The 13,098-nt window shown below is 38.5% G+C and overlaps 1 protein-coding gene and 1 long non-coding RNA gene across 2 annotated transcripts in view; one reads left to right on the plus strand and one right to left on the minus strand.

Moving 5' to 3' along the window:
• LOC306858963 overlaps window positions 1–13,098 on the plus strand; it is a 1,377,007-nt gene that overhangs the window by 595,511 nt on the left and 768,398 nt on the right. The gene's annotated exons all lie outside the window — the stretch shown is intronic.
• Window positions 2,774–8,967, minus strand: LOC306858541 (uncharacterized protein). Its single transcript, XM_079399110.1, has 3 exons — window positions 8,914–8,967; window positions 7,642–8,016; window positions 2,774–5,718 (listed from the first exon to the last, which is right to left on the minus strand). Exons 2-3 carry the CDS (start codon window positions 7,982–7,984, stop codon window positions 4,652–4,654), a joined length of 1,410 nt encoding a protein of 469 aa, XP_079255236.1. The 5' UTR covers window positions 7,985–8,016; window positions 8,914–8,967; the 3' UTR covers window positions 2,774–4,651.

Below are 13,098 nucleotides of genomic sequence, written 5' to 3' on the forward strand. Positions count from 1 at the left end.
TGAATATGTATGTATGGAAAGGTGAGTGCTTATGTACCTGTTCAAGTGTTCTTTTGTTACTGTATGGTTAGTTGTTGTGGGGTCATAAATAAGAAAAGTAACTTTGGAAAGCATCCGATGGACGCAAAGGACGCTATTCTGTCATCAGAAATGCATGGATACATATTGTACGTTTATTTATGCTGATTTGAACGGAAACAGCGTATCCATGCGTTACTAATGACAGAGAATAGCGTACGCACTTTGCGAATAGCCCAACACTTATGACCAATAATTAATTATATTTTTTAGTAAAACAAGCAAAATGTAATTTGTTTTTGTCATATGCCATAGCTATGCATGACTGTACTCTAGACAAATGCAGTCAAGGTGAATACATCTCAATTTTTAGTCAAGTAATGAATTAATGCATATGTTAATAACAATTATATTGTATTTACTGACAACAACAGGAAACATGAACAAATGAGTAAAATGTAAATAAAAGTAACCATGACAATAAGTAAACAACACATGAAACAAAGCTTTATTCAAACATATTGTTCTGACCATCATATATTAACAGATGATGAACCCACATCCTACTGCATCTCAACACAGCTGTGCCAGTTCTGCAGCTTTGTTCTGATGAAGCAGCTGACCACCGTGTCCACCTTCACCTGTGTCTGCTGTCCATCACCTCCCTCACTGCTGCAGTCAGACTGAATCTGATCATGGATGGGAAAGGGACATCGAGGCTATCATTGCCTGAGTGCACAGAGAGGATGTGGCTCCCTGTACCACACAATCTTGAACAAGAGCAGGAGAATGCATGTGGGAAAATCTAGCTGCCGCTGTGTGTGCTCTAAACATCTGTGTGCTGCTCTCCATGAGAATAACTACCTGTAAAACATTTATACAGTCAAACGCTTTACATCTCATGTTGTCAGCATTCCATTTCATGCTAAATTTCATTTAATATGTTTACAATTATATGCTAATTTTTGATAAAGCTTCATTAATTTTGTGGTGTAATGGACAGGTAAGCAGAAGGTTGCTGGTTTGATCTCCGTAGTCATCACCACCGGTGTGTCCTTCAGCAAGCCTCTTTACTCCATGTACTCCATGTTTCCAGGCAAAATATCAAAAAATTCTTAAATCAAGTAAAAATTATTGTCTTGTTTTCAGAAAAAATTAAGTGAGCAAAGTAAGCAAAATAATCTTGTTTTCTGTTTGAAATAAGATTAATCCTTCTTGATTTAAGAATTTTTTGATATTTTGCCTGGAAACAAGACAAAAAATCTAAATAAGAAAATCATTTTTTGCAGTGTATTTCTTAAAGTTTATTTCTTGAAGGTGCTTCTATAATATAAATGCTTACATATATTTCATACAAGTTCATTATTTACTGGCATCCACACTTTTCAATCCTTTTCAATAGAAAAGCAGTCATTTTAACAGCACTGTGTCATTAGATTTCTGTATTAGAAGTAACAAAATGATCTTAAGTTCTTTTTACTTTGATTCCTTTTTTTCCACAAATGCCGCCGTCACCTGCTCCACCACAAAATCTCTGCAGCAAATGTACAGCGATCAAGAATCAGAAAAGTGCTGTAATAGCTCTGTTTGAAATTACAATAATTCAAATAAACTCCAACTTAAGATTTAAAAGAAGTTTTATTGATGTCTGTAGTGTGCAGCATTCCTTCATCAGTCGCTCTTCACCAGATAAACACACGTGTGTCTCATCTGTTCCTGTAACATCCAGACAAGAGTCGGTCACCTCTGATTTATCTGCTCAATACTTCATTTACATGTCGAGGTAGTTGCTGATGCTTTAACACTTTTTATCCAACACAAATGTTCCCCATTTTATCAAAAATACTAATGGACAAACAAAATAGATAACTTGTTTATTTACTCTATGTAGATTGGTTGACAACAGTGAATTCTACTATAATAGCACATCACTCAGATGTCTGTTCATGTTGTGATGTGCTCATTTAGTAATCGTCTTTAAGATGAATGTGGTTTATGTAAATTCACTTTGGTATAATGTACATGTTTTTACAGCAAAATCACAAATACACTGTAACGTTACTGTCTAGTGTCTTAAGCAAATCAACAGTTTACTATACAGTAGCTAAACAAATGTGATTATAACACATGTAACCATGTTTTTGATTGATAATACTCACATTTGTAAACAGCCTCATCGCTGTTCTCCATCACGTTCGATGATGATGTGTTGATCTCCCGTGGCCTCCTGGGATTGATAAGTATCCATCGGATGAGCACTCAAGAATCTGGGCTGAAGCAGTAGGACTTCCAGGAACTTCTCGATTACTCTTTTATGAATACTGAGGTTTTGGACATACTTATTCGCTCGCCTACTGCTTTTCCTCTACTATATAGTAGAGAAGTAGGCGGTTTCGGACACAGCCCCAGTTCGCTTTATTCACTTTATACTTTTTTTCATTCTTGACCTGTTCTGCATACTGTTACATTTGTTTTGGAATGAGGGGAACTAATGTATAGCCGAATATAGCTGTTTAGACATTATAATATTTCACTTTACTTGGTGATATTTCTGGTATTATTACACACTCTGTGCAAACATTCCCTGCTCTCAAAAAAAGCTATATATATTGTTTTTGTGAGCAGCGGAACATTTGAAAAGAGTGGGTTAAGCAGTAAGCACCAAGAGCAATTTTTAATTTAAGAAGGCTTATTGGTCAAAAATATTTTGAGGAATAATACAGAATCTCCAAATAAATCAACTTACACGCACATCTGTCGTTTACTTTCATTTATTAAATTTTATTTATAAAGCACATTTAAAAACAACCCAGGGTTGACCAAAGTGCTGTACAGATCAGAGTCATCAAATAAAAATACAAATTACAATCTGTCAATCAGCAAACAAGAATACTAGAATAATAAATTAGAAACCCACACTAATGGTGCGTTCACACCAGACGCGAATGAAGCGTTAACCGCGAGTGATTTACATGTTAAGTCAATGCAAAGACGCGAATAGACATCCTGCGGCGCGAATGACGCGGCGCGAATTGAGCGTTTCGAGTGTTTGACGCGCAAGTTGAAAAATCTGAACTTTGGCGGATATTCGCGCCACCCTAACCAATCAGGAGCTTGCTCTAGTAGTGACGTGATTACGAGCGAGGCATAAATCAAAACAACAATAGAGGACTAAATCATCGTAACTGTATCCGGAGCTGTACTATAGACCAAAGATTACCTGTTAGATTTACCCAACACAAATTATATCTTATGTTTATCCACTACACAGAGACATCAGAGCCAGCGGCAAATGTCAGAAGGACTAGCCGAGTTTATGCTCCTCTCTTCGGGATACATGAGCACGAGCGCCCGGTGATCGCCTGGAGCTCACGGCTCCGAAATCGGCGAAGCACATTTTCAAATAGGGGCTGTTTTTATAAATAAACCGCAGATTTGAGTTTTAAACAACTACATTCTCGGCTGAAATACACGCGTCCAGTGTTTCCATAGCACATAAAGGGCTATTTTATTTGCCAAATTCTATACATATGCTCTCTGTGGCAGTCATTGTGCCCCTTGGCAGAAGCCCCGCCCATGACGCGAATTCGTGTCTGTTGTGCAGTGAATTTCACACGCAAATGAAGCGAGTAAACCCAAACTGTTCACGCGTCCAACTACGCGCGAATAACGCGATTTATTCGCGCAAGTCGCGTCCGGTGTGAACGCACCATAAGAAAATTAGTTTTAAGGAGGAAAGTGAAGAAACCATTCGGCTCGATACCGGTAGTCTATTCCAGAGTTTAGGGCCTACTGCCGCAAAAGCTCGGTCTCCACGATGTTTTAACCTAGATCTACAAACAGAGAGCAATCCAAGGCTGCCTGATCTAAGTGACCTAGAAGGATTATGATACTGTAAAATGTCAGAAAGATACATTGGTGCTAGGCCGTGTAATGCTTTAAAAACAAAAACAAGAATTTTAAATTCTATTCTCAGTTTTACTGGAAGCCAATGCAGAGGTTAAAACTTGAAGCAGAAGCAAACGCATGCAGCTCATCGCTAGAGACGGGATGAGAAGAACTGTTGAATAAAGCCGTTATTTTTGTTTTCTTTGCGCACAAAAAGTATTCTTGTAGCTTCGTAAAATTACAGTTAATACTAGATACTAAACATGGTACAGTAAGATTACATGAACGAGAGGTTCTATCATAACCATGCATAAAACAGTATACATTATAAAAGACCATATACAAGAAGGTAGTAATCATACACAATGACCTGATGATATGGGGGATATATATATAGGGGGGGGGGGGGGGGGGGGGGGGGCAGTTCTCCAGATGAACCAGCAGTTCAATTCCAGGTTGCAACACAGGTAAGATTGTGCAGAGGACCTCAAAACAAACATTGGTATGCAGTTTTCTCTATTGGTTGCCATCCCCTGGTCTAAATTAAAGGGTGTCTGCTTAATATTTAAAACTATAGCAAAGAAGATGGTCAGGTGAAGAATAAAAGGTAAAGGATATAAAAAATATAATACAAATAAAATAAAAAGTTAAATCAGATGAAGCTCACTTTCAGCTGTGGTGTGTGAAAGTAACATTGTTTTCTAAAAGATAAACATTTTCTAATGCCTCCTTTTTCTAAACCTCGTCACGCTATGGAAATCAGAATTATCTTAACAGAATGAGTTTGCATGTGCCGTTTCAGGTCTGTGTGATATGTGAAACTCTTTTCACACTGAACACACTTGTAAGGCTTCTCTCCAGTGTGAACTCTAATGTGAGTCCGAAAGTTTCCTTTACTTGCGAAGATCTTTCCACACTGAGGGCAGGTGAAAGGTTTCTCTCCAGTGTGATTCCTGTCAGTGAAACATTTCTCTCCAGAGTGAATCCTCATGTGCTGCTTAAGGTTTCTTTTATATCTGAAACTCTTTCCACACTGCTCACAATCAAAAGGATTCTCTCCCTTGTGAACTGCCATGTGACCCTTAAAAGTTTCTTTTCGTGTGAAGCTCTTCTCACACAGTTCGCAGGTGAAACGCTTCTCTCCAGTGTGAGTCCTCATGTGGACTTTAAGGTTTCTTTTCTGTTCAAAACTCTTTCCACACTGAGGGCAGTTGAACAGCTTCTCTCCAGCATGGAATTTTAAGTGGTTTTCAAAGCTTTGTTTTTGACTGAAACTTTTTCCACACTGTTGACAGGAGAAAGGGCTCTCTCTTGTGTGAACTCTCATGTGGTTTTTCAGATTTCCTTTTATTGCAAAACTCCTCCCACACTCTTGACAGGAGTAAGCCTTCTCTCCAGTGTGAACTCTCATGTGAATTTTAAGACATCCTTTTAGTGCAAAACTCCTTCCACACTCTTGACAGGAGTAAGGCTTCTCTCCAGTGTGAACTCTCATGTGAATTTTAAGACTTCCATTTATTGCAAAACTTTTCCCACACTCTTGACAGGAGTAAGGCTTCTCTCCAGTGTGAACTCTCATGTGAACTTTAAGACTTCTTTTTACTGAAAAACTCTTCCCACACTGTTGGCAGGCATGACGCTTCTCTTTAGTATGTCCTCTCATCTGGACTTTAAGGTTCCTAGTTTCTGTTTCATGAGTCTGCGAGTCACTCAAAGATTTTTCCCCAGACAAGAAATCATGGCATTTCTCATGCTGATTTTTCTCTTCCGTTTCATTCAGTTCTTGACTCTCCTTTTTCAGTGGTATCAGGTCTAACGTGAAAATAAACAAAAAGTTAACACAAAGTCACAGACATGAAAAAGATGTAAACCATCAAATCCAACATGTATGCTAGATCCTATATCTTCTAACCAACTACAAAAGGTTTAACCTTTAATCTTAAAACCAAAAGGCAAGGTTATGAAACAGTATGTTAGACAAAGATTTAAGGCATTTTAACTTTTTTATTGAAAGTTTAAAAAGGAAAGGAAAAGATGTGGGACAGAAAGAAGGGGACAGGATTGGGAAAGATCCACGAGGCAAGACTCTTACTTAGGATGCCCAAAGCGCAAGAGCACTAGGATTGTGCCGATAGTCAGAGATATCACCTGTTACTGATGCCTATGACGATAGCAAGACGATTATTATTATTATCCGTCAAAAATAAACTAGGGCTAGGCACTAATCTTTAGTGAAGCAGTGTGGAGAGCCACTTCTGGGATGCTTCAGAAACGTGCGTAAACACAGGCATTGACTAGAGTGGCCATGATCAGCTCTGGTGGCTGCGTCGGAGCCGTAATGCACCACAGACGAGTGCAGTGTAAATAAGGGGTAAGAGATTTATTCATCATACAGTGTCGATAGCTTCTCTGATTATAACGGGAGTGTTTTTAAAGTGCATAATACTCACGCTAGACCAGTGCTAATTTTTGCAGGCATTTTTGATTTAGTCTTAAGGTCATTGCACACGGAGTCCAAAATTTTTGCATGTGTTTTTCCATTTTTTCGTATTCCCCATCCTTTGCTATCAAAATGCATGCTACGGATGCGAAAATGCAGAAAATCGAACCTGATCAGAATTTTTTGGAGACAGTTTGCAAACCTGACTGACACAACGTGAGACTTAAGAAGTGGAGGGAGAGCACTTCTATCAGCGCGATTCCGCCTATCCCGCCTTACTAACTTTAAGCTAGTCGACAACGAATTGTGACTCCAGGGAACAATGGGACATCTGGTCACCCAGTACCTAACCCTTCGGGTGCTGAGGCCATCGTTTCAGATCGCTAGTTCACGCCTTCGTTTCATCGTTTCAGATCGCTAGTTTGGTAGCCTATCCGTCAACTGCGGCTGCCATAATGAGACTATATGCAAACACCCCTGATCCAATGATTTTGAAAGACAAGACCGTTAACTTAGCCTATAGGATGTATTTTGAATGTCTAAATAACATTTAGTCCCGTCTTGTCTTGTTAACGAAGACGCGGCATAAATTTCGTCATAGTTTTTATCATCAGCGCTAAACTCAGTTATAAATGTTCTTTGGTAATGTAATGTTTTTTGCTCGATTGTGAAAAAAATTTAGTAGGTTGACAATGATTTTGCGAAAAATAACTTTATTGCACATATAATTAAAAAGTTATTGAACGCGGAAATGGTAGCCTATCCGTCAACTGCGGCTGCCATACTGAGACTATATGCAAACACCCCTGATCCAATGATTTTGAAAGACAAGACCGTTAACTTAGCCTATAGGATGTATTTTGAATGTCTAAATAACATTTAGTCCCGTCTTGTCTTGTTAACGAAGACGCGGCATAAATTTCGTCATAGTTTTTATCATCAGCGCTAAACTCAGTTATGATGTTCTTTGGTAATGTAATGTTTTTTGCTCGATTGTGAAAAAAATTTAGTAGGTTGACAATGATTTTGCGAAAAATAACTTTATTGCACATATAATTAAAAAGTTATTGAACGCGGAAATGTGTGAATGTTGTGAATGTGAGAATATAAAACCAACTTTACCCAAGTTTGCAAAACTAAGTGATAGAAATGAATTAAAAACAATGAAAACCATTCATAAGTACATACTAGGCTTAATGTTACACAAAATACTTTGTTTTGGCTATTTACTGTTTATCATCATTTAATGTGTGAGATAAAGAGATTCATGCCACAGAATGACTGATGAAACCAACCTGTTTGCTCTTCAGTATCTTCATGTTTGACTTCATTCTTCATGTCTTCACTCTCCTCTTTAATAAACATCATCTCTGTTTGTTCCTCAGTATCTTCTTGTTTGACTTCAATCGTCTCGTCCATAATAAACATCATCTCTGTTTGATGCTCAGTATCTTCTATCACCTCTCCACTCTCGTCTATAATAAACATCATCTCTGTTTGTTCCTCAGTGTCTTCTATCACCTCTCCACTCTCGTCTATAATAAACATCATCTCTGTTTGTTCCTCAGTATCTTCTTGTTTGACAGTAAAAGCTTCTTCAATCCTCATGTCTTCTCTTTCCTCTTTAATAAACGCCATCTTTATAACAGTGTGCTTCAGCAGGAGTTTTTCTGTGTGTTTAAGATGAGAATAATTAACAGACAGATCTCTGGGTGTGTCTCAATCAGCTCCCTAGTTCAGTAATCAGCTCCCTAGTTCAGTAGTCAGCGCACTAGTTCAGTAGTCAGCACACTAGTTCAGTAGTCAGCACACTATTTCAGTAGTCAGCGCACTAGTTCAGTAGTCAGCACACTAGTTCAGTAGTCGGCACACTAGTTCAGTAGTCGGCACACTAGTTCAGTAGTCAGCACACTAGTTCAGTAGTCAGCGCACTAGTTCAGTAGTCAGCGCACTAGTGAGGGAGTCAGCGCACTAGTTCAGTAGTCAGTGCACTAGTTCAGTAGTCAGCGCACTAGTGAGGGATTCAGCGCACTAGTTCAGTAGTCAACACACTAGTGAGGGAGTCAGCGCACTAGTTCAGTAGTCAGCACTCTAGTTCAGTAGTCAGCGCTCTAGCTCAGTAGTCAGCGCTCTAGTTCAGTAGTCAGCGCACTAGCTCAGTAGTCAGCGCACTAGCTCAGTAGTCAGCGCACTAGCTCAGTAGTCAGCGCTCTAATGAGGGAGTCAGCACACTAGTGAGGGAGTCAGTCAGAGTGAGAGTTAATAGACTTAAATGACCTGATTAGGCAAAAACAATCAAAACTAGCACTGCAAATAAAAAAAGAATGCAAATTATGCAAAATCTTAACTAGCTTTTGTTGTTGTTTTAAGCTCTATTTGTTTATCATGACTCATCTGTGAGCAAACAGCGTGTTTGTGATGAACAGAGACTGAAACAAAAACCGTTCATTATTGTTGTGTTGAAGTATTACAGTGTTACATTCATTATTAACTAATTTCACAGTTCGCTATTTAATTATCAGAGAGAGTTATTCTGGTTTAAACTCCTTAAATGATTAAAAACAAACCTTTCTCCAGCAGAAACACGGACGCAGGAGCGCGACGCGGCCTTATGACGTCACCGCATCAAAATAAAAGTCCCGTTCACGCGTTAAAAATAAAAATAGAAGTTCACATACAGAAAACACATTCAAACAATAATACAATGGGTTCATTTAAAGAATAAATCAAAGGGTAACACTTTTTCACTATTAACTACAACTTTTCCCTCAATAAAATCCTAATTTGCTGCTTATTAATAGTAGTAAAATAGTTGTTAAGTTTAGGTATTGGTGTAGGATTAGGGATGTAGAATAAGGTAATGTGGAATTAAAATGTGCATAATTGCTACTAATAAATGGCTAATATTCTAGTAATATGCATGCTAATAAGCAACTAGTTAAGAGACCCTAAAATAAAGTGATACCACTGATATTGTTTGTGTGTGTATATATATATATATATATATATATATATATATTTATTTATTTTCAAATTTAATTTACACTGCTCTAATATGTATCCTACCAACTTGAAGAGAGAAGCAGCACGTCGCTGTAGATCTACCAGACGCAGGTCTTTTGTGAGGAGACTGGTGCTGATGTTCATGTGCAATCATGTGTAACAATCAAAGAGAAAGGACTAAACAGAGATTAAGTTATTTTTACAACACACACACACACATATATATATATATATATATATGTGTGTGTGTGTGTAGGACAGTAATACAGAAATATAAGTATAATTCATAAAGACAGGCCACTTGACACAGTACTGGAGTCTTTTTATTTAGTGTTTTGTAGACTGACAACATCACACCATACTGTCAGCTGAATGCAACAGTTTCCATCCTGAGGCTGTTTCTGGACAGAGAATCTAACCTCCATCCCTATCTTCGTCTGACAAGACAATCCATAGTCAACCACAGCAGCACTGCCTTATGAGGTTGACCCTGGATGGTCAAAAGATATCGAGGTTGTGATGTTTCTTTACTGGCTGGCCGATGCTGCATGCTATCGGGTTGTTGCTTCAGCCTTTGCTATCCCTAAGTCAACAGTGCACAGGGTTGTGCACAAGCTCAGCAGGGCTGTCCTTGGCCTGCTAAAAAAATATTGTGCAACTCCCTCAGAGAGAAGAGGGAGTTGGCTCATCTCTCCTTGTCTCTCCTGCTTTTCACATGGCAGTCGGAGCTATTGACGGCTGCCACATCCGCATAAAGCCATCAATGCATCCTTTTATTTTAACAGGAAATTATTCCATTCAGTGCTGCTCCAGGCTGTGTGATCACAGTGGAAAGTTCTTGGACATATGCGTTGGCTTTCCTGGGTCCGTCCATGATGCACGGGCGCTCAAGAACAGTGCCATTTACAGCAGGAAGTTGTATCCACCTGAGGGCCGGTGCATCTTGGGAGATGGAGGGTACCCCTGCTTGACATCAACTATCACAATCATGACACCCTACCGTGAACCTGTTGCCTCTCCAGTTGAGGCCCGCTACAACAGGCATCATTCCAGGGCCAGATGCGTGATTGAGAGGGCCTTCAGCATGCTGAAAATTAAAAGTTGTGATTTTCTAGGCCGATATAGCTAGCAGCTGACTAATTTCAGGTGCTGTGTAATATCATTGCGCCTGCTGCACCCACGGTACGACAGCAAAGTTCCTTGATTATTACGCCGGAATGAGAGTATAGTTCCTAGACATATCGACTCAGAAAATCACAACTTTTCATTTTCCGTCAGTCATAGTACACACTGTAACTACAGAAGAGTCAAGCTTTAAATAGGTTAAATATCAAAACTCTTTGGTCATTTTTGAGCGAGATGCTAATGGTTTAATCAGATTCAATGATCTATGCCAAGCTAAGCTAAAAATGCCAACGTCAGACCCGGAGATCGGCTTGAATGGACTCAAAAACGGTAAAACTCAACTGTTTAACTCTAGGTGGAGTGTTCCTTTAATACTGGGATCAGATATTCATTCCTACTGCAAGCACAGAAGGATCAGTTGCAAAGCTACATGACAGTATATCTTGTATATCTTATATCAGATGCATTCCCTAATTACATTTCACGTGGAAGAATAACTCAAAACAATGAAGGAAAAATTAATATTAAATCTCAGTCTCTCTTAAAAGTGTTACAGCCTCTTCTTCATCTTCCCCAACAAGAACAGTTTGTAAAAAGCTTCTACTTTCCTTCATGAAAGAGTAAGCAAGCTACAAGTGAAACATATGCATTACAAGACAATATGCAACTTTTTACATTGTTCTTGGAGGAGGAACTCCATCTTTGAGTTGATCTGAATCTGCTGGTTTTGAAGATGAAATGAATTTTATTCACTGTGAAAACTTTAGATAATGTTTGTTTGTCATGTCACTTGTAATGACAGATTTATCCAGATGATATTTTATTTCTTGATGAATTATTATCACACATTTAGTGAGGACATGACATCAGATCTGAAAGTGTTGGATCTGAAGATGACCTACATACTGTGATTGTTTTGTGTGTGTCTGTGATATGGTTTCTCTCCAGTGTGGATCCTCTCATGTCTTTTCAGATTTGTTGAATCACTGAATCTCTTATCACAGTGTGAACACTTATAAGGTTTTTCTCCAGTGTGAATCCTCTGGTGCCGTTTTAAACAGGTCGCTGTAGTAAAAGTCTTTTCACACTCAAAGCACATATGCTCTCTCACAGCAATATGTATTTTCTGATGTACTTTCAAACTTTGTAGACATAAAAAACCCTTTCCACACAAATAACATGAATGTGGCTTCTCCTTTGTATGAACATTCATGTGCTGCTTTAGCACTGAAGCCCTCAAAAACATTTTGCCACATTGATCACATGTGTACAGTTTCTCTCTAGTGTGGATGTTCATGTGTCTCTTAAGATGTGATGATTGTGTGAAACTTCTCCCACATTGATCACATGCGTACGGTTTCTCTTCAGTATGAACTCTCATATGTGCCGTAAGGTGTCCCTTTATTGTGAAACTCTTCCCGCACTGATCACATGCATACAGTTTCTCTCTAGTATGGGAGTTCATGTGTTCTTTGAGGTGTGATGATCGTGTGAATCTCTTCCCGCACTGATCACATGTGTACGGTTTCTCTCCAGTGTGGATCCTCTCGTGTGTTTTCAGGTCTCTTGGACGACTGAATCTCTTGTCACAGTATGAACACTTGTTTGGTTTCTCTCCAGTGTGGATGTTCATGTGGTCCTTAAGGTTTGATGATTGTGTGAAACTCTTCCCACATTCATTACAAGTGAACGGTTTCTCTCCAGTATGAACTCTCATGTGAACGTCAAAATTATATTTGCTTGTCAAACTCATTCCACACCGAGAGCAGATTAAAGATTTCTTGACTCTTTTCTTTAAATCTTTATGTTTGGTTTGAGAGCAACTCGAGGGTTTTTCTTCAGTTTTGACATGATTTTTCTCTCCAACTTCACTCAGTTCTTCATTCTCCTTGTTTTCTTCAATCATCTCTGAAATAAACATAAGAACGGTTTATTTTCAGTAAACTAAATCTGCTTGAATCTTTAGAACTGTCAGCATTATTAATGAAGATTCAGGCCAGGGTTCATCATAATTCATCAGGGTTTCTTAGTTTTTAATTTTGATGCATTTAAAAAAATAATAATAATACATCCCTGAAACTTCCCTGAAATCTTAAATGTATTATTTTTAAAGCAACATAAATCACAAATCCCATGTTTCTAGAAGAATAACTATCAAATGTTTGATCAACTATACAATTATCTAACATGCATATTAGGGCTGCACAATTAATCAAATGCGACAGTCAAGCACATCTTGCCAGTAAAGCCGGTTCTGTGATTAGTAATAAATCTCCATCACCTGCTTTCAGATGGAGCAGCTTTTAATACAAAACCACTAGCCACAGTGGCCGGTGAGCAAAAAAGTTAATGTCAAGCCCTGATTATATAGCATATTATAAAAATTACAGATCAGGAATTAGAATAAACAAGGTTACTTCCATGTTGTGACAATGCTGTCAGGTTTATATCTTAAAGCAAAAGTCTGTTTGCAAAACTGTTACTGATGAACCACAGTGAAATGTAACTGAACAAGCAAACATTCACATGGCTGAAAATAAGCACAGTCCAAGCAACTTGACTCCAAACAATGTAAAAAAATTCATTTGTATCTTCAGTCCCATGCTCTGAGTTCAACACAGTTT

This window comes from Barbus barbus (assembly GCF_936440315.1).
Source record: "Barbus barbus genome assembly, chromosome: 39".
Lineage (NCBI taxonomy): Eukaryota > Metazoa > Chordata > Actinopteri > Cypriniformes > Cyprinidae > Barbus > Barbus barbus.

Coding starts and splice junctions, on each gene's coding strand:
- LOC306858541 (XM_079399110.1), bottom strand. CDS start 7,984: ATGGCGTTTATTAAAGAGGAAAGAGAAGACATGAGGATTGAAGAAGCT. Junction 5,719..7,641: donor AGATACTGAAGAGCAAACAG/GTTGGTTTCATC, acceptor TTTTCACGTTAG/ACCTGATACCACTGAAAAAG.